Source organism: Rousettus aegyptiacus, unplaced genomic scaffold (genome assembly GCF_014176215.1).
Source record: "Rousettus aegyptiacus isolate mRouAeg1 unplaced genomic scaffold, mRouAeg1.p scaffold_m13_p_6, whole genome shotgun sequence".
Taxonomy (NCBI): Eukaryota; Metazoa; Chordata; class Mammalia; order Chiroptera; family Pteropodidae; genus Rousettus; species Rousettus aegyptiacus.
This window is the reverse complement of record NW_023416309.1, coordinates 60,632,805-60,659,241: the sequence shown is the minus strand read 5'-3', so window position 1 is coordinate 60,659,241 and position 26,437 is coordinate 60,632,805. Positions and strand designations below refer to the sequence as shown.

Below are 26,437 nucleotides of genomic sequence, written 5' to 3'. Positions count from 1 at the left end.
AGAGACTGTTTGACTGGATTAAAAAAAAAAAGACAGGATCCAACTATATGCTATCTATAGAAGACACACTTCAGATGCAAAGGAAAAAATAATTTGAAAATCAAAGGGTAGGAAAAAATTGAAACTGAAAATACAAATAAATGGAAAGATATATTGCACTCATAGAAAGGACAGATTAACATTGTTAAAATGTTCATACAATCCAAAACAATCTACAGAGTCAGTTTAATCCCTATAGAAATACCAGTGGTATTTTTCACAAAACCAAAGAAAATTATCCTACGATTCATGTGGAACCACAAAAGATCCAAGATAACCAAAACAACATGGAAAAAGAACAAAGTTGGAGGTGTTGTGCTACCTGATAGAAAACTATACTACAAGGCTAGAATAATCAAAACAGTATGATATGGGCATAACAGCAGATATATTGATCAATGGAACAGAATAGATAGCCCAGAAATAAATCCACGCATAAATGCTCACTTAATATATTCAAAGAAGGCAAAAATATATACAATGGGGTAAAGACAGTCTCTTCAATTAATAGTGCTGGGAAAACTGGACAGATATATGCAAAAAATAAAATCTGGACCACCTTCTTATACCATTTACAGGAATAGACTCAAAATGGATTAAAGACTTAAATGTAAGACCTGAAACCATAAAACTTCTAGAAGAAAACATAGGCAATAAACACTCTGATATTGCTAACAGTAATTTCTTTCCAGATATATCTCCTCAGGCAAGGGAAACAAAAAAAAATTAAACAAATGGGACTACATCAAACTAAAACATTTTTATATAGAAAAGGAAGCCATGAACAAAACAAAAAGGCAACTGACTGAATGGGAGAAGATATTCACTTATAGCACATCTGATAAGAGGTTAATATCCAAAAATACATAAGGAACTCATACAACTCAACAACAACAATTAAACTAACAATCCAATTTAAAAATGGGCAGAAGACCTGAACAGATATTTCTCCAAAGAGGAAATACAAATGATTGATAGACATATGAAAAGATGTTCAAGGTCACTAATCATCAGAGAAATGCTAATTAAAACCACAATAAGATATCACCTGACACTTGTGAGAATGGCTATCATCAATTAATCAAAGAACAAGTGTTGGCAAGGATGTGAAGAAAAGGGAACCCTCACACACTGTTGGAGGGATTTCAAATTGGTACAGCCCCTATGGAAAACAGTTTGGAGGTTTCTCAAAAAATTAAAAATGGATATATTTTTGACCCAGCAATTGTACTTCTGGGTATTTCTCCAAAGAAAACCAAAACAATAATTAATAAAGTTCTATGCACCCCTATGTTCATGGCAGCACAATTTACAATAACCAAGACATGGAAGCAACCTAAATGTCCATCAACAGACAACTAGATAAAGAAGTTATGGTATATATATCTATATATATATATATATATATATATATATATATATATATATATATATATATATATATATAAAATGGAATATTACTCACCCATAAAAAATAAAATCTCACCATTCGCAATGACATGGGTAGACCTAGAGGTTATTATACTGAGTGAAATAAGTCAGACAGAGAAAGTTAAATACCATATTTCACCTATATGCAGAATCTGAGAAACAACAACAAAAAACTAATCAAAAGCAGACTCACAAATATAGAGGATAATCTGGTGATAGCCAGAGGGACAGGGAATAGGGTACTGGGAGAAAGGAGTGAAGGGTTAAAAAAGTACAAATTAGAAGTTGATAGATGGTCATGGGCATGGGGAGCACAGCATAGGGAATGCAGTTGCATTAATGTCATGGCTAGGTGGAGAGCCAGAGGAGAGAAAGAGCAATTAGGGTGATCGTTTTATAAACTATATAAATGTCTAACCAATATACAGTATACTTGAAACTAATAATAAAATAAAACTTAAAAGAAAAATAAAAACAGAAAAATAAGATTAAATCTAAAAACTGGTTTCTTAAAAAACTAAAAACTTAAACACTAATGGAAAAAAAACTTCTTCATTGGTTATTATAAAGAATGCACACATACAAAGCTTACACACTTCTAAGGCTCCCTATCTTTTTCTTTTTATTAGAGATTGGGGTGGTGTTGGGTGAGGTGGGCAGCTTCATACAGACCACAGTCAGACAACTTCAAGTCATATCTTGGGTGTTGGTGTTTTGTCTTTTTGGTTGGTATGTGATGAAGGAGGTTCTCCTTAGCCATTCAAGCACATAACAACCTGCCTTTCATCACCTCACCAGCTTCTCAGTCTCCTACTCTCTTCCTCTTACATTTTCTCATGTAGTTTATCATTTAGTTTATCAGGCATTTCTCTCCTGTGTTACTTGGACATCTCATAACATCCATGCCCTTAGTAGCTTAAGCAAGATGTCACACATACACACATGCATATGTGAAAACACACACACACACACACACATGTCCTTCCTCAAAAATAAACTCTGGGGCTAAGGTAATATACCTAAGAGCATTTCTTTCACTTTAGGAAGGATGCCAGAGCCAGAAGCAAGTGCTTGTGGCATGGTTCTTCCCTGCACCAAGTACCTACTGCCCATCTTGTCTGGGATTCTAGGGAAGGAGAGTAGACACAGGCTAGAGGCAGATATTCGACTCAAGAATTGGCCATCTTCACGATATTTCCTGGCATGTAACTAGACAGCCCAGGTGAGGCAAAGACCTGGGTCCTCTGACCCTGGATTGGAGAGAGTGCCTACCTGAATCAGATTGTGCTTCTGGCCCTTATTCTTCATCATCACAGTGTTACGCCACTGCAGGTACTTCTCTTGGTGGGCAAGGATCTCACAAGTGAGGGTGGAATTCCGACTTCGGAAGTCCTCAAGATTGGGGGCAGGATGAGGTGGCATGACCGAAAGTTTTCCATCTGTAAGTTCTTCTTGTGAAATGGGCAACCCAAACTCTTGGCTCAAGTCTTTGATCATGGTGGAAGAAGGCAGTAGGTCTCTTGTGATTACCTCTCTGAACTTGGTGCTGTGATGGCAGATACAGTAGATCCTGGAAAACAGAAGAGCAACCCTACTCAGCTTCACCTACGTTGCAAGATAGATCAAGCCATCCCAACTTTACAAGAGGAAATGAAAACTCAGAGAGAATGATTATGTGGTCCCAAGTCACAGAGCTTGTATACAAGGAGCTTAGAGTCCAGTCAGTGAGCCCACAAAGGGGAAGGCCTGTTTCTCTCTGTCCTCCCAGCCCCCAGAAGTTAAAGTCTTCTTACCTCATGCTATGATTATTTTTCTCCTACTGTGGTCTTATTCCATGCCTCTCGCCAACCACTGGGAAGAAGCCCCAAGAAACTGACTGTCAAGGGCATTGATTTTGGAGTTTCTGCTCCAAGAGGAAGGTGTTATGCACACAGCTTCATATCTTGGCAAAGCTCAAGGACTGAGTGGTCATGCCTTCTTCCATCCCAAGGACTCCCCTTAATTGCCTTTTCCTATGGCTTAGCATGCATCAGGCACTTGATTCATTCTGATGACCTCAAGAATATGTGTGGGGAGTTATTTTTGCTTCTTGCTGTCTCTGCTGCTTCTGAGGTCTAATGTGAGGTGGATGCCTGAAGATAGTGGGATCTGCTTCTCTGCTTCTCACTAGCTGAGTACCCTGAGCCACCAACTTAGCCTTTCTGAACTTCTGTTTTAAGACATTTCAGATAGGAATAAACTAGCCATAACGGATATAATTACCTAGGATGCTATATGCACTTAATAAATAGCAGTCCCCCCCCCTTCTTTTACTAGAATCCTCCAGCTACTTTCTATCATCCACTAGGAGAAGCAGGGTCCACCCTCCCTCAATTGACCACCATCGTTGTGAACGTCCAAATGCTCCACTACCTCTCCAACATGAGCCTCCTGCTGTGCCCCTTCCTGACTTGCAGCTTTGGGTGCTGTTTTGAGGTTACCCAATTTTCACCTGCCCAGTACCTTGGGTAGAGCTGTGCATGGAGGGTTGGGGAATAAAAGCCTCCTTAGCCTTGACTGAGTTTTCTTTTTCCATGTCCCTTGTATTCTCTTCTTTTCTCTCTCTCTTTCCTGCCTTTACCCTCTCCTCTTGGTCAGACCTATTGTTGGCTTTAAAAATATAGATATTTTATACCTCCTGCCCCAAACTGGCAGCAAATGGATTGTATACCTGCCGCTTCTCAAGGTCAGTCTTTCCTGACCTGCTGAAAGAACCAGCCACTGCCTTTTACTGCACTACTGAGTCTGGCATAGACTAGCTATGGTCTCATTGTACCTCACAACACTCTTATTTGTCAGTCTTCACTGCTAAAGAGGGTCTGCTTCTCTTGGCGCTCCTCTTACAGCAGGCACTAGGAAGTGGCCATTATATACACAAGTAGAAGAGCTCCTTAGGCAAACATGAGCAGGGCAACCCAGAAGGAGTACACAGCTTCCCAGTGCTCACCACTGAAGGTCTGGGAGGTCACTAGCATTGGAGCAGAAGAAACAGCATGGGCAAAAGGGTGCATGCAGTAGAAGATCTAGATCTTTGGAGAATATTTTTCTAAGGAATAGGGAGAGAGGGTGGAGCAGGAGATTTGGGGAGAAGCAGACAGAAAAGCAAACGATTGAGAGAAAAAGCTTTGTTAGCCTGGTAGATCTTGCGTATTCAGTCCTTACTGTTTTCCTATAATTAACTGAACACATGGGTTTCTCACTGCTCAGGCTATTCTAGGATATTCCCCAAGTACAGAAGATAAAGTCATGTGACGTGTTTGAACAAACTGTCTTCATTTTACCAATATGTTTCTCATACTCTCTTGGGAGAACATGTGGAATAGCGGGAATGATCCAGGCTTGGGGTCTCTTGAAACTGCACTCTACTCCTGGATCAGCTTCTTTGGGCATAAAGAATAATAAAAACTGCACCTCCAAAGGACACTCTGCTGCCAACCGTGGCCACCACAAGGCAGGCTGAACTCCTATTCCTGTAGCAGTCTGGGGTGCACACCTGGTCAGGGCCTGGAAAGCCTTCTGCGGCACTGAGGTGCGAATGTAGAGTGCTGCGTGCTTCATGAGCTGTGACAGCGGTTTGAAGAGGTGCACATGGTACAGGATGGTCTCGAGGTCTGCATAGAGGCGGTGTTGAAACAGCAGCTGAGAGTTGTAGAGCACCTTGTATTTCCCATGTTCTGATTTGGTAATTCTGCAAGAGAAGGCCACAGGACAGGGACTTAACACTGCTCTGCAGGCTCTTGGAATACTGTGTGATTTAGCTCTGGTTGGCAGGGCTTTTGTACCTTTAAAAATGCTGAAACCAGCCTTGTCTTGCCCATGCCCACTGCCTCCCCCTCACCCACTGGCACTCTCATTTTGCATGCTGGCTATACCAGCCTGGAAGTTTCTAAACCCACCCTGCTATGTCACCCCCTGTGTTTGGCACATGTTGTTCCTAAACCTTGTTGAATTGGTGATATCCTGCATAACCTCCTGGTGGATCTGTGTGTTTTGGAGATTCTTCTTTTGTGAAGTATGTGTTCAAGTCTTTCGCTCATTCTTTTACTGGGATGTTTTCTGTTTTCTTATTAATTCACAGGCATTTTTATATGTTCAGCATACTAGCTCCACACATTGCAAATATTTTTTTTTCTGCTTATGGCCTGCGTTTTCACAATTTTTATGGTCTCTTTAGATGGACAGAAGTTATTAACTTTAGTATGACCAAATCTATCATCCTTTTACTTTATTCTTTGTACTTCTCTCTTACTCAAAAAATATTTATTTATTCTAAGGTCATGAATATATTCTCCTATATTATCATCTAAAACCTTTATAATATTACTTTTCAAAAACAGATTTTTTTTTTCTGGTGAAATCTGAGTATGACCAGATAACTGTGGTCTAGTTAATTGTACTGTCCACCAATAAGGCATGTCAAATGTCACTACTGGGAGAAACTGGGTATTGGGTACATGGGGCTTCTTTATAATATTTTGCAACATATTATAAGTCTATAATTATTTAAAATAGGTTTTAAATCTATCTGGAACTCATTTTCATGAATTGTGTGAGCTAGGAAATTAGGATACTATCAGTAATTTAGGAATAGAATAAAACTTCAAATTGGTAAAAGACATCTATAAAACCCTACACCTAATATCATATGTAAGGGGGAAATATTGAATGCCTTCCACCAAAGATATGAAACAAGGCAAGGATGGTACCATTTTGATATAAAATAATACTACAAGTCCTAGCCAGCACACTAAAGAAGACATACAGATTGGAAAGGAAGAAATTAAAATCCCTATTTTTAGATGACATGATGGTCTATGTATAAAATCTCAAGGAATCTACCAAAAACAAATAAACTAACAAGCACATATTCCTCAAACCTTTAATTATAAGGCTCATCTCCTACAAAAAGCTGCAGGATCTACAAAGAAAAATCCATCGTATTTCTTTATACAAGTGGTGCTTTAGTAATTGGATATGCAAGGGCAAAAAAAAAAAAAACTAAAACACAACAACAACAAATTTAACCTAGGTTCTGGCTCAAGATGGTGATATAGTAAGATCCTGAACTCACTTCTCACAAACACACTAAACCTATAGCTACATATGGAACAGTTTTCTCTGGGGAAAAAAACCTAAAAACTAGCTGAGCAACCCCTATACAAAGGGCAAACAAGAAAAAGCCAAATAGAAGCAGATAGAAAAGCCTGATACAATCTTCCGGCACAGCAAACCACTATGTGAAGGAAACTCAAAACCTGGATCTTTGTCTTGAGGAGTGAAGGATTCTTACTACACATTGGGCACCTCAGCTTTTAAGACTGGCACCTGAGAGATGAGACCACAAAATATTTAGCTTTGAAAATCATTGAGCCTCACTCCCACAAAATCAGCGAGTCTGTGGCAAACTGAGGAAAAAATGGTTTTTAAAGGGCTTGTGCCCAGACTCAATTGCCCCAAGGCCCAGTGCAGAAGCACCTCTTTGAAAAGCACCCAGACTTTACATAGAGACTTATTTGCTAATTTTAAAGCACTTCTTGTCTGGGAAGCACTTTATTTCTCTTTTGATTTTAAATGATAGCTTTGTGGGTAGAGTAACCTTGGTTGTAGGTCCTTACTTTTCATCACTTTGAATATTTTATGCCAATCCCTTCTGGCCTGCAAAGTTTTTATCGAGAAATCAGCTGACAGTCTAATGGAAGCTCCCTTGAAGTAAATAACTGCTTTTCTTTTGCTGCTTTTAAGATTCTCTCTTTGTCTTTAACCTTTGGCATTTTATTTTATGACATGTCTTGGTGTGGGTGGACTTCTTTGGGTTTATGTTGCTTGGAACTCTCTGGGTTTCCTGGGCTCAAATGTCTATTTCCTTTGTTAGGTTAGGGAAGTTTTCAGTCATTATTTCTTCGTATAGGTTTCAATTCCTTGCTTTTTCTCTTCTCCTTCTTGTGCTCCTATTTTGTGAATGTTGGAATGCTTGATTTTGTCCCAGAGGTCTCTTAATCTCTCATTTTTAAAATTCTTTTTTCTTGTTGCTTTTTTGATTGGGTGTTTTCTGCTATCTTATCTTCTAAATTGCTTATTCAATCCTCTGCTTCATCTAATCTAGATTCCTTCTAATGTGTTCTTTATTTCAGTAATTGTATTCTTTATTTCTGACTTGTTCTTTTTTAGGTTTTCTATTTACATTTTTATCTCTACTATCTGTTGAAGTTCTCACTGAGCTTACTCAGTTTTTGAACTCTGCATCTGGTAGATTTCACATCTCCATTTTGCTTAGTTCTTTTTCTGGAGCTTTGCTCTGTTCTTTCATTTGGGTCATGTTTCTTTGTCTCCCCATTTTGGCTGACTTCCTGCCTTTGTTTCTGTGTATTATGTGGTGCTGCTATGTCTCCTGGTCTTAGTGGAGTGGGATTATGTAAGAGGTGTCCTATGGGGCCCAGTGGCATAGCCTCCCTGGTCACCTGAGCCGGGTGCTCTAGATGTGTCCCTTGTGTGGGTCGTGTGTGCTCTTTTGCTATAGTTGAGCCTTGGTTGCTGTTTGCATGTCAGTGAAAGAGATTGACCCTCAGGCTGATTTGTTGTGAGGACTGGCCATGAATACAGTGGAGAAGCTGTTGTTCAGGGGCTGACCCTACAGAGCAGGATTTGCTTTAGCAGGACTCTGGTGCCTGCCTAGTTTTCTCTTTGGGTTTGTTAATTCTGGAGATGGTTGGGTGGTACTCTGGTGTGGTCTGAAGTTGGCCACAGAATGTATTGATTTCAAGGCCTCTTGAGCAGACCTCTAGGGCAGGCCAAGTGTAACCACTGCCTGTGTCCTTCCCAGGGACACTTGGTATAAACTACAAAGTGATCTGTATATGAATGCTTGTACAGATCTGCATATGATCTGTATATGTTAGACTTGGAAGTGCCTGAGAGAGGCTAAGCTGTGATCCAAGGTTGGCTGACATTAATGCCAGGTTTGGAACTGCTTAGAAAGAGATACGGAGCACACCGAGGTCAGATGCTGCTTGTTTGGGATGAGCCGAGATAAGCCATTGTATGGAAAAGTCACTGAAATTGGGGTGGGGGGGCAGAGTCTCAGGGAATCACTGGAGTGGGACAACTAGTGTTAGCCAGGTTGATAGAGATTCAGATATGGAACCCACCTGCATCTGCATGCTGAGATGGGGAAGACTCAACAAAAAAACAATGGCTTCTGCTATCACTTCAGGAAAGAAGCTGCCCCTCCACTTCTCGCCCTGGAGCCAGACACTCCAGTTCCTCCCCATATATTTCTGTCATCTTTTGAACTGCTGGCTCAGCGGTGGAGTTCAGAGCAAGTGAATCCATTAACTAGTAAGTCCATGTGTGAGTTGTTTAAGAGGACTGCCTGAAATCCCAGCAGTCTTCCATCTCACTCAACCACAATCTCCACTGTTTTTCACATCCAGAAGTTCTGGAGATTTCTTTTTATGGCACTGGAACCCCAGTGCGGGGTTGAGACCCTTGCTCCTCCAGAGTGCCTCCACAACCGAGATATCCCTCCCAATTTTTATTTGCCACATGTGGGTGTGGGCCAGCTTGATCCACTTCTCTGTGCACCCCACATTAGTCTCAAGGTGGCTTCTTCTGTATATCCTTAGTTATAGGATTTCTGTTCAGCTACTCTTCAGGCAATGCTCAATGATTATTCGGTATTTTAGTTGCAATTTTGATGTGGTTGTAAGAGGAGGCAAGCACAGTGTTTTCCTACTCTGCCATCTGGACCAGAACTCCCAGGCATTCCTCTCAAGGAGCCCACATGTGGACTTACTTGCTAATTGAATAACTGTGTGTGAGCTCCATTGCTTGAACAATAGCTTGAAAAATAGCTTGAAATGTACCAAGGGCATATGGAGAGGAACCAAATTGTCTGGCTTCAGGATAAAAACTGGACTAGTAGCTCTGGATGTGATAGAAGTGCTGATAGGTGTCACAGTTCCTTTGCTAAGCCCTACCCCTACCCAGCATGCAGGCAGGTGCCAAGTCTGAGTCTCCATCAAATTCTCTCCGTGGGGTGATATACCCCACCCAACTTGAGCACAGGCTGAAACCTCTTTCAGCAGCAGTTACAAGGATCCAGCTTCTACTTCTGCTGTGGACTTTCCTAAAATCTCAGAAAGGTCCACAAACACCAAATAAGTGGGACTGGCTTCAGTGTGCTCTGTACAACTTGTTTATGTTTTTTTCTTTTTTTACAAATAAATGTTTTCAAAAATTTTGAGCAGATACCCAGAATAGGGTTTGCTGCATCATTTGATTATTCTATTCTTAATTTTTTGAGGAATCTCCATACTGTTTTCTATAGTAGCTATACCAATTTATATCCCCTCCAGCGACGTATGAGTGTTCCTTTACCCCAACAACCTCTCCAAAACTTGTTATTATTAGAGTTAGCTTGTTGAAAACAGCCATTCTTACAGGTGTGAGGTGGTATCTCATTGTGATTTTGATCTGCATTTCCCTAATATCTAGTGAAGTTGAGCATCTTTTCAGATGTCTATTGGCCATTTGTACGTATTCTTGGGAGAAGTGTCTGTTCAGGTCCTCTGCCCATTTTAAATTGTATTGTTTGTTTTCTTATTTTGAGTTGTATGAATTCTTTATATATTTTGGATATTAGCCCATTATTGGAAGTGTTGTTTGCAAATATCTTCTTCATTCAGTTGGTTGCCTCTTTGTTTTGTTGAATACAATGCAACATACAAATGATGCATTGTTGAATGGTGCACTTTCAACTATATAATTTTATTAACCAGTGTTGTCCCAAAAAATTTTAATAAGAAAATAAAATAATGGAAGCATATGCCATGCTTATAAATAGGAAGGATTTACACTGTTAAAATGTCCAAGTAGCCAAAGAAATCTACAGGTTCAGTGCAATCCCTATCAGAATACTAGTGGTATTTTTCACAGAACCAGAGAAAATTATCCTAAAATTCATATGGAACCACAAAAGATCCCAGATAGCCAAAGCAATGTAGAGAAAGAACGACAAAGTTGGAGGTGTTGTGCTATCTGATGTCAAACTATACTACAAGCCTATAGTAATCAAAATGGCATGGTACTGGCATAAAAACAGACACATAGATCAATGGAACAGAATGGAGAAATAAAACCATGACTATATGGCCTATATGACCAATTAATCTATGACAAAGAAGGCAAGAACATACAATGGGGTAAAGACAGTCTCTCAATAAATGCATCTGGGAAAACTGGACAGATACATGCAAAAAATAAAACTATACCATTTTCTTACACCATTTAGAAGAATAAACTCAAAAATGGATTAAAGACTTAAATGAAAGACCCCAGACCATAAAACTCCTAGAAGAAAACAGAGGAAGTAAACTCTCTGACATTGTTCTTAGCAGTATTTTTTGAATATGTCTCCTCAGGCCAGTGAAACAAAAGAAGAATTAAACAAATGGGACTACATCAAGTGATGCACAGCAAAGCAAACCATCAGCAAAACAAATAGGCACCCACACCGACTGGGAGAATATATTCACCAATAATACATCTGATAAGGGGTTAATATTCAAAATGTATAAAGAACTCATATGACTTAACACCAGGGAAACTCCACAAAGAACCCAATTTAAAAATGTTCAGAGGACGTGAATAGACATTTCATCAAAACGGGCCAATAGAGATAGCCAATAGACATATAAAAAATGGTTCAAAGTCCCTAATCATCACAGAAATGCAAATTAAAGCCATAATGAGATATCATCTCATACCTGTCAGAATGGATATTATCAATAAATCAAAAAACTAGTTTTGGTGAGGATGAAGAGAAAAGGGAGCCCTCATGCACTGATGGTGGAATTGCAAATTGGTGTGGCCAGTATGTAAAACATTCTGGAGGTTCCTCAAAAAATTAAAAGTAGAACTACCTTATGACCCAGCAGTTCCACTTCTGAGTATTTATCCAAAGAAAATGAAAACACTAATTTGAAAAGATATATGCACCCCTATGTTTATTGCAACATTATTTACTAATTTATTATTAATAGCCAAGATATGGGAGCAACCTAAGAGTCCATGAATAGACGACTGGATAAAGAAAAGGTGGTACATATATACAATGGTCTATTATTCCAGCCTTAAAAAAGAATGAAATCTTACCATTTGCGATAACATGGATGGACCTAGAGGGTATTATGCTAAGTGAAATAAGTCATATGGGAAGACAAATACTATATGATCTCACTTATATGTGAAATCTGAAAAAAAATCAAATCAAGAAAACAGAAAGAGATTTATAGATAGAGCAAACTGAAGGTTGTCAGGTAGGAGGGGTTTTGGAGGTGTAGGTGAAATTTTTGAAGGGATTAAGAAGAATAAATTGGTAGTTACAAAATAGTAATGGAGATATGCAGTACGATGTAGGAAATACAGTCAATAATATTTTAATAATTATGTATAGTGCCAGGTGAGTAGTGGATTGATTGGGGAATCACTTCATAAATTATGTGGATGTCTGATCACTGTGCTGTATACCTGAAACTAATATAAAATAATGTCAAATATCAAAAAATATTTAAAAGTTGGTTGTTAAAATAGGAATTGCACTGAAACTATAGATCTAATTTAGGGATAATTGACACCTTTACAATAATGAATATCCCAATCATTATACATAGTACCTCTCTTCACTTATTTTGGTTTTCTTTAATGTTTCTAAAAGTTCTATAATATTTATAGCAGAGGTTTTTTGCTCCTTTTTGTCAAATTTACTCCTGTGTCATATTTTGTGATACTTTTAAACTTTTTTAAAAAATATTTTTTGCCTGAAAATGGTGTTTAGAAATTCAATAGGTTAATCTATTAATTTTTATATTGAGAAACTTCATTGATAAATGTAAAATATTTTTGGCATTATTTTTTGAATTTCCTATATATTTTTAAACAGATCAACATAGTTTAAAACACTTATTTCAATTTCTGCAACTTCTCAGCAATTGTCTCAGTACTTTTCAGCAAATGCTCAGTATTTTTAGTCTCTCTTATTTTTAATAAGCATTTAAGACTACAAAGTTCTCTCTAAATAATGCTGTAACATCATCCTACAAATTTAGATATTAGACTATTTTCATTATTGCTCAGTTCAAAAATGCCTAATTTCTATCAAAGTTTCTCTTTCAACCCATGGATTATTTGGTAGTATTTGTTAATTTCCCAAGCATTCTAATTTTTCTTCTTAACGAACTGAAGTCAGTAAACATACTTTATATAATTTCTGCCATTAGAAAAAGAGCTTTTCATTTAGTTAGAATATTCCTTGTTAGTTAGCCATACTGCAAAGTTTGAAGGCACAGTCCTCCAAACTGCCATGACTTCTGATACCAACAAATTTGGTAGTTTCTAAAAGTACACTCAGCTTCCTCAGTTTTCTAGAAGAACTCATAGATAGTTGTTATGATCACACTTACAGTTTACTAGAGGGAAAAAATACAGATTAAAATCAGCCAAAGAAAGAGATAACATAGTGCAGAGTCCAGATGCTTTCAAACACAAAACTCCTATTAGTATTTCCTCATTGAATCAGGATGTATTTCCCTTATGACATTAAGGAGTGACAATAGGCAGGGTAATTTCTTTGAGCTTTGGTGTCCAGAGTTTTTATTGGGGCTCCATTACAGAGGCATGATTGATTAATTGCTTGATGGTCCATGTGGCAATCTCAGTTTCCAGGTCAATTGACACTGCATAATCCAAATCTCCCACCCTAAATCATGTTGTGGGCCTTTTTGGTAAAGCCAATCTTCATTCTGTGACTATCAGGTAAGGCTGCTCTCACTCTAAGATCTGGTATTGTCAGCTCCCAACTTAAACAAAGACATTCCTATAAGGTATAACATAGATTACTTCCCAAGAAGACAAGGGCAAAGGCCAGACCTCTCTTGGGCAAGGCCAAATTCTTTCCTACATATAAGAGTTAACCCTTTTAAAGTGTACAGTTCTTTAATTTTCAATGTACACACAATGTTGTGCAAACATAAAAACTATCTTATTCTAGAAAATTTTTATCACCCCAAAAAGAAAATGTACCCATTAGTAGTCACACCCCACTTTTTTATCATGCCTCCCCTGAGACCTAGGCAACCACTGACCTACTTCTATTTTTATGGATTTGACTATTCCACACATTTCATATAAATGTAATCATATATGTGGCCTCTACATCTGGCTTCTTTTACTTAGCATAATGTTTTCAAGGTTTATCTATGTTGAAGGAAGTGTTCAGGACTTCGTTCCTTTTTTATGGCTGAATGTTATTCCCTTGTGTAGACAAATCACGTTTTGTTCATTGGTTTATGGACATTTGGGTTGTTTCAACTTTTTAACTACTATAAATAATACTACTATGAACATTCACTTGCATGTTTTCTGTATGAATATATGTTTTCAGTTCTCCTAGGAAGATAACCAGTCTTATTTAACACTAGCTTTTTCCCAGTGCCTCTTGGCCTATCAGCACATTGAGACAGGCCCAACAAGGTTTCACTGCCTTCCTGAGTGGATAGATGCAACTTCTAGACTCTTTGCTGTTAGCAATATCTGGGTTCTGGGGCATCTGAGCTCTGAGGACAAATAGGGGGCCTATAGACTAAAGGGGGATGGTCTTATTTATCCAAACTTCAAAATCATAAAAAGAAAAGAGATGTATCATGTTACCCAAACTAAAGAATAATAGGACCATGAGGAACCATTTGCTCCAGCCTGAAATCAGATATTTAATTGCCTCTACTATGTTCCCACTGAGCAGCCATCAAGTGCTCCTGAAGGCCTCCAGGAAAGGGGAATTTTCTGTAGCCTAGGCAGCCCCTCTAGATTCAAAATAATCACATGTGTGTTTTACTTAGGTGAGTTGACATCTATTTCCTTGTGGTGTCCACCTTAGGGCCATATAGAACATTTTGCTCCCTGTTAATCAAATAAGCCCCTCAGAAGTCTGAAAGCAGGACTTATTTTCCTGAACCACCTGTTCTTCTCTATACCTCCTAGGTCTTGCCTTCACTTAAAGCCAATCAATTCTTCCTATTAGAAATTCCAGTTACTGAGCCCTTCTAAGCACCATATAATAAACCCCAAGAGGAAATTAATTAACATATCCCCCCCCCAGCCCCCACACACAAACGAAGAAACTGAACTTCAGCTTGGCTTTAAAAATCTCTCCACTCAGCATCCAGATGACATTGCTTTTATATGAAATGCAAAACGAATCACCTACCGGCTTTGGTGGCTCTCCCATAGCCTCTTCAAGCCTTGGTCAGCCAAGCCTTCCAGAATGAGGAGATGGATCTTCCCATCCAGCAGGTGGAAGCCAGTAAGCACATCTAGGTCCTGTTTTTCCTGGATCTTCACCCGCATCTTAAAGGCTGATAGGATCTGCTGGATGTTCTGGATAGGGTAGGAGTCCAGATCAAGGGCCTTGGCATTGATCATGGTGATGTCCTGCAGCAGGCTGTACAAGAGGAAGATCTCCCTGCAGTTAAATACAAAAATGATGCGGCCAAACTGGGTGCCTGTGAGGTCTGGATCAGGGGCTTCTGCCCCAGCCCTCAGTGGAACTGCTATGTCTACTCGCAGCTTGAGCATGGAATTGGCTTCTAGATAGTTGCCCATGGGCATTGGGCCGTGATGGAGGCCATCCGTAGGTACCTGAAACCCCATAACTTTTCTGCTTCTGCTGTCCTGGTATATGGGCTTGGGCTCACAGCTGTGGATGGGAACAGCCAGGTTCAAGTACTTGTGGCCGAGGAGGAGGTCAGCAAAACTGACCTGAGCAATCCCATAAGGATCCCATATCTTGTTTTGAGATTCAAATGGGTTGTTCTCTGTCTCTCTTGGAGAGATGAGGGCCTGGAAGTTGAGGTATGAATCCAGAGGGTCCTCCCCAAACAGGGTGGGCTTCCAGGAATACTCTTCTGACTTGCGGTCCCGGTCATGAACTTCCACCACCATGGGAGGGCCCTGTAGGTATTCCTTCAGGTCTCTGGGGTTCATTGCCCCAAGAAAAATGACATTGATGTCCTGGAAAGAGACATGGCTCCTATGAGGCTGCCCCTCAGTCTGGTGAACCGGAGTCTTATAGAACTGGTACCTGCAGTACACAGGGGTGCAGAGCCTCTATGAGAGAACAAGGAGACAACAGGTCACTGGGCTGCCATGGCAGTCACCCTGTCTCCCCTTTAAAAGAAGGCTCCCAGTACATGGGGCTCAAATCCCAGTGCCACACTCAGCTTGTAGCCCTTATAGCCTAGGTTTCTTCATCTACAAAATACTGATGAGAGAGCCTGCTCTGCAAGATTATTCACCAGATTGAATGACATATATGAAAGCACCAAGATCATGGCTAACACAAGAAAAGGGCTCAATAAATATTTGTCACTATTTCTCTCTCCCAAACAGTGAGTGCCATGAAGACAGGCCATGTGCCTTTTTCACATCGATATTTCTAGCTCTTCACCCAAGACTAGGCAAAGAAAACGTGGACATGGGTAAACCATATTTTCCAGACATATATGTGTGGGGAGGGGTGGTTGGCACAGGCTCACCTTTAGCATATTAAGTATCCAAGCAGAAAGCTATGACAAGGGAAAGAAAGACTCAGAGAGATTTGGGACTTAAGAGAGCATGGAAAATAAAATGAGAAGGAATGCAGAGCTGTAATGAGGCAGGAAACTGAGAACCTCGTTTCAATCATTGCACTAAGATTTTATATTCAAAAGATAACTGTCATACAAATTTGTGGTTCAAATTCATATCCCAAGTATACTATTTATTTTATAATGATGTTGAAAATTTATTTTAAAACAATCCTGGGTTGGTAGTGCTTCCAGGTATCTGGAAGACATAATTGAAAGTCTTTTCTGGAAAAATCCGCTTTCAACCAAGGCCTCAAAAAATTCCCAGAGAGAATGTTTCATTGAACATGAGATCATAATAAAAATCACAAAACATCTAAGGGAAAAGGTACTACTAATGAAATCAGTTGCACAGAGGCATAAGGTATTAGAATGATTGAATACATAAAATAAATATGTAATGAAAGAAAATCACTATCTAGACCATTTTCATAGTCATGAAAGTGCAATTAATTTTAGGTTAATCATAGACCTAAATATAAAAGCTAAAATTTCAAGAAGAAATCATAAGAGGTTATCTTCATGAACTTGGGGTGGGCAATAATTTATTCGATAGGACACAAAAAGCACTAGTCATAACAGAAAAAGTTAATAAAATTGATTTCATCAAAGATACCATTAAGAAAATGAAAGTCAAGCCTCAGACTGGCAGAAAATATGTAACGTACCTGACAAAGGGCTTGTAGCCAGAATATAAAAATAAAATCTAGAAAACAATAATTAAAAATAAAAAAAATAAAAATAGTAAGAGGAACTTTTAACTCTGGTTAAATAGAGTAAAAGCATACTCTAACTTTTACCTCCTAGAGAATGCAACTAAAAACCCTATACAAAATGCATGAAGCAGCTAATAGAGGACTCTGAAAATTAGAAGGTAATGAGTGGATTGTGAAATCAAACCCATTGAGTTTCCTGGGTTGTAATTTCCTCTTATATGTCCCTGAATGGACTCAAAGGAATCCTGAATCCCATAATTGTGTGTCACACATGGAAAGAGAGAGCTCTAAGAAAAGCTCTCTCTTTATGGAAAAAGAAAGCTCTAAGAATAACTCTCTTTCTATTCCAAAGAATGGGAGGGGAAATTCCCTGTTGATTTCCTTGTTCGGCCCTGCTCTCAGGCAAGTTCAAGTTCCAAAGCTGCAATCTGGTGACAGGGGAAATCTAAGGGAGGGGAATCCTCTTTGATTAGAGAAACTGTGATACAAAGAGTGTATGGAGGGTCTCATTATTGTTTTGTCCCTATATGGATTCTTACCACTTGTCCTCAGAGGCAGGTCCAGTGTCAGGAAGGGCATATTAGAGTGGAAACACTAAAGCTACACCTTTTGGGCAAGCAGACTAGGGGGGGAACTCCTTAGGAGCTGGAGAGTAGGGAAAGGGGAGGAATCAAGAAAAGGATTCCATAAAGTTATCTGTAAACTCACGGGCTTATTCTTGAACTGTGCATGTATAAATTTGACCTTAAGCCATATATCAGAGATTTTGAGAAACGAATTAGAGGAGACCACTACACAGGCCTCAGACTAGTCCCTGAATAGTACATATGCAGGAAAGATTTGAATATCACTAAAAAGATCTTTGAAAACTAAACTGACCTTAAAACCACAGTCTACAGAGGATAAGTTGGAAATTGTGGCTTTACTCTGAGTATATTGGCTAATAAAACAAAAAAGCCAACATTCTCCAAATTATTTAAATAAGACTCAAAGTCTCAAACATAATATTCAAAATATATAAAATACAATACAAAATTACTTGACATACAAAGAACTAGAAATGTTGACCAATTATCAAGGGGAGAGACAGTCAAAAGATGCCAACTCTGAGGTGACTTAAGTATCAGAATGATCAGAGGAAGACTTTAAAACCACTATTATAGCCATGATCCAAGAAGTAACAACAAACACTTTTGAAATCACTGGAAAGTACCCAGTTTCAGTGAATAGAAATTATAATGCAGAACTCAATAAAAATTTTAGAACAAAAAATACAAAAACTGATATAAAAATTCACTGTATGGTCCAAAACCAAAATGGAGATGAGAGGAAAGATAATTAAACTTGAGGACAGATCAATAGAAATTATGCAATATGAACACATAGAGAAAAAAGATTGAAAATTAAGAAGCAAACAGAGCCTCAGGAAGCTGTGGGACAATATCAAAGGTCTAACATATTCCCAGGAGGACAGGAGAAAAGACATTTATTTGTAAGAAGATATTTGAAGGAATTATGTCTAAAGATGTTTCAAATTTCACAAAAGGCATAAACTTACAGATTCAAGAAATTCAGTCAGTCTCATCAGGGTAAACTCAAAGAAATACATGCTTAGACACATCCTCATTGAAGTAGTAAAAACCAAAGACAAAGAACACAGTTTGAAAGCAGCCAGGGAAAAATGATACATTACTCCTAGGAGAACAATAACTTGAATAACTGGATTTCTCATCAGAAACTATGGAGGTAATAATAAAGTAGAACAAAATGTTTTCAGTGCTGAAAAAAAAAATTTCCACCCAGAATTCTAAAACTATTGAAAATATACTTAAGGGATAAAGGTGAAATAAAGATATTCTCATATGAAAGAAAACTAGAAGATAATTTGTTTCTAGCAGACATGCTATAAAAAGTTACTACTGTACGATTCCATTTATATTGTAGAAAAGGCAAAATTATAAGGGTGGAGAACAGATCAGTGATTTTCAGGTGTTCAAGGTAGGGGTAGAGTTTACTAGAAAGGCACAGCATGGAGGAAGGATTAGAGAGATTGCAAGGGGTAAGAAGACTTCTGGAATGTTATAAGTAATAATGTATTTTAGTGAAAAATATTTTTAAAACCTTAATCCATATCTTAATTAAAAAAATTCCAACAAAAGGTTTATACTCCAGATTAGAAAAATATCGAAACTGAAAATACAAATAAATGGAAGGCTATAACATACTCATAGAAAGGACAGATTAACATTGTTGAAATGTTCATATTATCCAAAGCAATCTACAGGTTCCGTGCAATCCCTATCAGAATACTAGTGGTATTTTTCACAGAACCAGAGAAAATTATCCTAAAATTCATATGGAACCACAAAAGATCCCAGATAGCCAAAGCAATGTAGAGAAAGAACGACAAAGTTGGAGGTGTTGTGCTATCTGATGTCAAACTATGCTACAAGCCTATAGTAATCAAAATGGCATGGTACTGGCATAAAAACAGACACATAGATCAATGGAACAGAATGGAGAAATAAAACCATGACTATATGGCCTATATGACCAATTAATCTATGACAAAGAAGGCAAGAACATACAATGGGGTAAAGACAGTCTCTCAATAAATGCATCTGGGAAAACTGGACAGATACATGCAAAAAATAAAACTATACCATTTTCTTACACCATTTAGAAGAATAAACTCAAAAATGGATTAAAGACTTAAATGAAAGACCCCAGACCATAAAACTCCTAGAAGAAAACAGAGGAAGTAAACTCTCTGACATTGTTCTTAGCAGTATTTTTTGAATATGTCTCCTCAGGCCAGTGAAACAAAAGAAGAATTAAACAAATGGGACTACATCAAGTGATGCACAGCAAAGCAAACCATCAGCAAAACAAATAGGCACCCACACCGACTGGGAGAATATATTCACCAATAATACATCTGATAAGGGGTTAATATTCAAAATGTATAAAGAACTCATATGACTTAACACCAGGGAAACTCCACAAAGAACCCAATTTAAAAATGTTCAGAGGACGTGAATAGACATTTCATCAAAACGGGCCAATAGAGATAGCCAATAGACATATAAAAAATGGTTCAACGTCCCTAATCATCACAGAAATGCAAATTAAAGCCATAATGAGATATCATCTCATACCTGTCAGAATGGATATTATCAATAAATCAAAAAACTAGTTTTGGTGAGGATGAAGAGAAAAGGGAGCCCTCATGCACTGATGGTGGAATTGCAAATTGGTGTGGCCAGTATGTAAAACATTCTGGAGGTTCCTCAAAAAATTAAAAGTAGAACTACCTTATGATCCAGCAGTTCCACTTCTGAGTATTTATCCAAAGAAAATGAAAACACTAATTTGAAAAGATATATGTACCCCTATGTTTATTGCAACATTATTTACTAATTTATTATTAATAGCCAAGATATGGGAGCAACCTAAGGGTCCATCAATAGACGACTGGATAAAGAAAAGGTGGTACATATATACAATGGTCTATTATTCCAGCCTTAAAAAAGAATGAAATCTTACCATTTGCGATAACATGGATGGACCTAGAGGGTATTATGCTAAGTGAAATAAGTCATATGGGAAGACAAATACCATATAATTTCACTTACATGTCAAATTCGAAAAACATAAATAAACCAACAAAATTGAAATAGATTCACAGAGAATAAACTAATGGTTGCCAGCTGGGAGGGGTTTGGAAAACTGGGTGAAAAAAGGCAAAGGGATTAAGGATATTGGCAGTTACAAAGTAGTCACTGGGATGTAAATTTTAACACAGGGAATATAGTCAATAATATTATAATAACTATAATAGTGTCAAGTACTAGACTTAATTGGCGAATCATTCTGTAAGGTATAAATGTCCAATCACTATGTGGTACACTTGAAACTAATATATTGTATGCCAGCTGTAATTAAAATATAAGTAAAAAAAGAAAAAATTGAAGAGAGGATTATTAGTGAACTAGAATATATAGCTGAATGGATTACCCATGTTTACAGACAAGACTAGGCTATAGAAATTATAAAAGAATGGTAAAAAGAAAATAGAAGAGAATGAAATTAGATGCAACATATATATAATTGGAGATTCAGAAGACAATGACATAGAATAGCAGAGAGGTAAAAATAGAAAAGATGAGTACAGAGAATTTTTTTAAAAAACATCTAAGACATCAATATTTAGGCTGGAGAAGCCCAAGTCACAAGAATAATTAATAGAAAAAACATACTTTTTTTCTATTAACATGTTATTATGGTGAAATTTTAGAACACAAAAGATAAGATGATGTTGAAATCAGCTTGAGAGAAAAAGCTTATATTTCAAAGAACAATTAATCTGAGAGAAATAAAGAAAGCTTGAATAAATTGGAATAACTTCCAAATGCTATAAGAAAAACTTTTTGACCTATCTTTCAAGAACAAAAGTGAAAAAAAGATATTTTCAGCTGAATAGAAATTAAGAGACTTTCCCATTAGTGGGAATTCATTAAAGAATTTCTAAAGGCTATTATTATATTTCAGGAAAAGGAAATTTTTCTCAGAAGAATGACCTGGAAACAAAGTCTATATGGTATCCTAGCTCAATCAGCATAAAATCACAAAGCACAAGTAAAATGTCCAGCAAAGTCAGGTTTATTGACTCAGCAATTAGGAGTACAACACAATAGTGGGACTAGGGGCATCTCAACAACAACAAAAAAGATAGTTTTATAGGATATCGAAGAAAGTTCAGGTGTAACTTAAGCAGTGTTTTGATAAATCCAAAGTAATCCAGCATGCTCCAGATATTGGAATTATCACATGTGGCCTTTTTTTTTCTTTTAAAAATAAACTGTGCTTACTGTGGTAGGCGGAGTAATGATCCCTAGACACCCACATCCTAATCCTTCAAAATCGTGATTATGTTATATTACATGGCAAAGGAGAACTTTTTTATGTTGAATTATGTCCCTCAAAAGACTTGTTGAAGTTCTAACCCCTAGACCTGAGAGCGTGATCTTATTTGGAAATAGGGTACTTGCAGATGTAATCAAGTTAAAATGAGGTCATAGGGTGAGCCTTAATCCAACATGACATGTTTTTACCTCTTGATGTGATGGATATCAGTACTTGATTTTCAAACATTGAACTGTTATAGTGGAATTATTACCACTAGGTCATTATAATAATTCTTTTTATACTTTATTGGATTTGATTTGCTAATATTTTATTGGGGAGTTTTGCATCAATGTTTATGACAGATATTGCTCTGAAGTTTTCCTTTCTTGTAATTTCTTTGTTGGGTTTTGGTATTAGACTAATGCTGGCCTTATGTAACAAGTTAGAAAGTATTCCCTCTGCTTTCATTTCTGAAAGGGATAGTATAATTGGTATAATTTCTTCCTTAAATGTTTGGTAGAATTCAATGGTGAATTGATCTGAGCTTGGTGCTTTCTGCTTTTACAAGTTAATAATTATTGATTAAATTTCTTTAATAGATATATATGGATCTTCAGATTATCTATTTCTTCTTGTATGAGTTTTGGTAAATTGTGTCTTTCAAGTAATTAGTTGTCAAGTTGTGGGTAGAGTTGTTAATAATCAGTAGTGGTGATCCCTTTATCATTTCTTCTCTTCCCCAGCTTAATTGAGGTATAATTAACAAATAAAATCATATATATTTAATATATACAATATGGTTGTTTGGTACACATATATTGTGAAATCGTTTCCACGAACAAGTTAATTCATGCACCTATCACCTCATATAGTTACCTTTTTTGTTGTTGCTGGTAGTATGTTGAGAACACTTAAGATCTATTAGCAAATTTCAAGTATGCAATACAGTATTATTAACTATCGTCACCACACTATAAATTAGATCTCCAGAACGTATTCATCTTAAGTTTGTACCCTTTGACTGACTTCTTCCCATTTTCCTCACTCCTCAGCCCCTTTTAACCATCATTCTATTCTGATTCTATGAGATTGACTTTTTTAGATTCCACATATATGTGAAATAATAGAGTATTTATTTCCTCTGTCTGGCTTATTTCACTTCGAATAAAATCCTCCAGGTTCATTTATGTCATCACAAATGGCAGAGTTTCCTTGTTTATTTTTATAGCTGCATAATATTCCATTCTGTTCACGTGTCTGATATCACATTTTCTTTATCCATTCATCTGTCAATACACACACAGACATACACATATACATCCCATTTTCCCCTTATCTGTCTATATGTATCAGACATACAGGTTGCAAATATTTCCTCCCATTCCTTATGTTGTCTTTCCATTTTTTAAATTTGTTTCCTTTACTGTGTAGAAGCTTTTTAGTTTCATGTCGCTCCCATGTTTATTTTTGCTTTTGTTGCTTATACTTTTAGTGTTATATTAAAAAAAAAAGTCATTGTAAAGACCAATGAGAGCTTTCCCACTAGGTTTTCTTCTAGGAATTTTATGGTTTTACTTCTTATGTTTGAGTTTTTAGTCCATTTAGAGTTGATTTTTGTATGTGGTATAAGGTAAGGGTTTGATATCATTCTTTGCATGTGGATATCCAGTTTTCCCAACACTATTTGTTGAAAAGACTATTCTTTTCCCATTGTGTATTCCTGGTTCCCTTGTCATAGATTAGTTGAAATATATATGTGTGGTTTTATTTCTGTTCTGTTGCAATGGTCTATGTGTCTGTTTTTATGTCAGTATCATATTGTTTTGATTATTGTAGCTTTGTAATATAGTTTGAAACCAGAAGCTGTGATGCCTTCACCTTATCAAGGTTGTTTTGGCTACTTGGGGTCTTATGTGGTTACACAGTAATATTAGGATTTTTTAAATATATTCTGTAATATATTCCTTTGGAATTTTGATAGAGATTGCATTGAATCTAGAGATCAATGGGTAATATGGACATTTTAATAATATTAATTTTTCTAACCCATGAATATGAGATATTTTTTTCATTTGCGTCATCTTCAATTTCTTTCATCAACGTCTTATAGTTTCCAGTGTACAGCTCTTTCACCAATTTGGTTAAGTTTATTTCTAAATATTTTATTCTTTTTGATGCTGTTACAAATGGAACTGTTTTCTTAATTTTTTTTTCAGGTACTCCATTGTTAGTATATAGAAATGAAAGTAATTTTTGTATATTGGCTTTGTATCCTGCAACTTTCCTGAATTCTTTTATTAGGTCTAACTAGTTTTGTGTGTGTATGTGTGGCGTCTTTAGAGTTTTCCATTTTATAAGATCGTGTTATTTGCAAAGAAAGATAATACAAATATTGGCCATTTGTATGTCCTCTAGGGAGAAGTATTCATTCAGGTCCTCTGCCCATTTTTTGATGCCTTTTATTTCTTTTTCCATAGGCTAGGACTATCTCCTTAGGCTAGGACTTCTAGAACTATGTTGAATAGAAGTGGTAAGAGTGAGCACACTTGCTTTGTTCCTGTTTTAGAGCAAAGGCTTTCAGCTTTTCACCTCAACTGTGATGTTAGCTGTGGGCTTGTCATCTATGGTCTTTATTATATTGGGGTATATTTCTTCTATAGATAATTTATTGACAGTTTTTATCATGAAAAAAATGTCAAATTTTCTCAAATATTTTTTTTTACATCTAATGAGATGATCACAATCTTATATTTCATTTTGTTAATTTGGTATATAACATTTATTGATTAGCATATATGAAATCATCCTTCATCACAGGAATAAATCCTACTTGATTATGGTGTATATCCTTTTGATATGCTATTGAATTCAGTTTGCTAGTATTTGATTGAGGATTTTTATATCCATGTTCATGAGGGATATTGACATGTAGCTTTCTTGTCTTGTAGTGTTCTCATTTGATGTTGGCATGAGAGTAATGCTGACCTTATGAAATGAGTTTGGAAGTGTTACCTCCTCTTCAGTTTTTGGGAAGAGTTTAAAAACAATTGATTTTAATTCTTATTTAAAATGTTTAGTAGAATTTACTCATGTAGTTATCTGGTTCTGAGTTTTTATCTGTTGGAAGGTTTTTGATTACTGCTTCAATCTCCTCACTCTTTATTGGTCTGTTCAGATTTTGTTTCTTCAGTCTTGATAGGTTGTATGTTTCTAAAAATTTATACATTTCTTCTAGGTTATTCATTAAAATTTTTTTAAATTAATTAATTTTTTAACGGTGACATTGGTAAATGAAATCCAGAAAGTTTCAGCTGTACATTTTAACAGTAAGGCATATATATATGTATGTATATATATATATATGCCTTACTGTTATATATATATATATATATATATTTTTTTTTTACATTGTGTGTCCACCTCCTATAGTTAGATTTTTTTCTGTCACCATATATTTGACCCCTTTTACCCCATCTACCTTTCACCTCCCCGCTCCCCGTTACCCTCTGGTAACCACTAGTCTATTGTCCATGTCTATGAGACTCTGCTTCTTTGTCCTGTTTGTTCGTTGTTTTTAGGTTTATATCATACATATAAGTGATATAATGTAGTCTTCAACTTTTCCGGTCTGGTTTATTTTGCTTAGCATGATTATCTTGAGGTCCATCCACGTTGTTGCAAATGGCAGTATTTCATCTCTTCTTATGGCTGAGTTATATTCCTTTGTATATGTGAACCACAGCTTTCTTATCCAATCATCCATAGTAGGACACTTCAGTTGCTTCCATGTCCTGGCCACCATGAATAAGGTGTGAGATGGTATCTCATTGTTCATATTGCTATGAACATTGGTGTGCAAATATCTTTTTAGATATGAGTTTTCAAGACTTTGGAGTAAATACCCAGTAAAGGGATTGCTGGATCATAAGGTAGATTAATTCTTAGTTTTTTGAGGAAGCTCCATACTGTTTTCCATAGTGGCTGTACCAGTGTATGAGGGTTCCTTTTTCTCCACATCCTCTCCAACATTTGTTATTACTTGTCCTGTTGAAAACATCTCTTCTAACACATGTGAGATGGTATCTCATTGTGGTTTTGATTTATATTTCCCTAATACCTAGCAATGTTGAGCATCTTTTCATATTTTAGTTGGCCATTTGTATGTCCTCTAGGGAGAAGTGTCTGTTCAGGTCCTCTGCCAGTTTTTCGATTAGATCATTTGGGTTTGTTGTTGTTGTTGTTATTCAGTTGTATGAGTTCTTTGAATATTAGGCCCTTTTCGGAAATATATATCTTCTCATTCGGGTGGTTGTCTCTTTACCATATTGATGGTTTCTTTTGCTGTGCAGAAGCTTTTTATTTTGACATAGTCTCATTCATTTTTGGCTTTACTTCCCTCATTTTTGAGGTCAAATTCATAAAATCCTCTTTAAGGCCAAAGTCTTTGAGTTTGGTTCCTATTTTTTCCTCTATGTAATTTATCGTTACATGTCTTATATTCAAGTCCTTAATTCATTTTGAGTTAATTTTTATGTGTGGTGATATGAAAGTCTAGTTTTATTTTTTTTGCAGGTGGCTTTCCAGTTTTCCCAGCACTATTTATTGAAGAGGCTTCCTTTCTCTACT

At 36.9% G+C, this 26,437-nt stretch overlaps 2 protein-coding genes across 2 annotated transcripts in view; both read right to left on the bottom strand.

Moving 5' to 3' along the window:
- Positions 1–2,572: 2,572 nt before the first annotated feature.
- Positions 2,573–15,546, bottom strand: LOC107503318 (uncharacterized protein FLJ43738). The gene is made up of 4 exons (XM_036223329.1): positions 14,771–15,546; positions 5,003–5,197; positions 2,743–3,040; positions 2,573–2,596 (listed from the first exon to the last, which is right to left on the bottom strand). The coding sequence occupies exons 1-4, from the start codon at positions 15,544–15,546 to the stop codon at positions 2,573–2,575; spliced, it is 1,293 nt and encodes a 430-aa protein (XP_036079222.1).
- LOC107503324 (uncharacterized protein CFAP92-like) overlaps positions 15,408–26,437 on the bottom strand; it is a 44,608-nt gene continuing 33,578 nt past the window's right edge. Inside the window, 1 exon segment of the mRNA XM_016131450.2 lies at positions 15,408–15,669. Coding sequence (XP_015986936.2) covers positions 15,629–15,669 — 41 coding nt within the window. The 3' untranslated portion in view covers positions 15,408–15,628.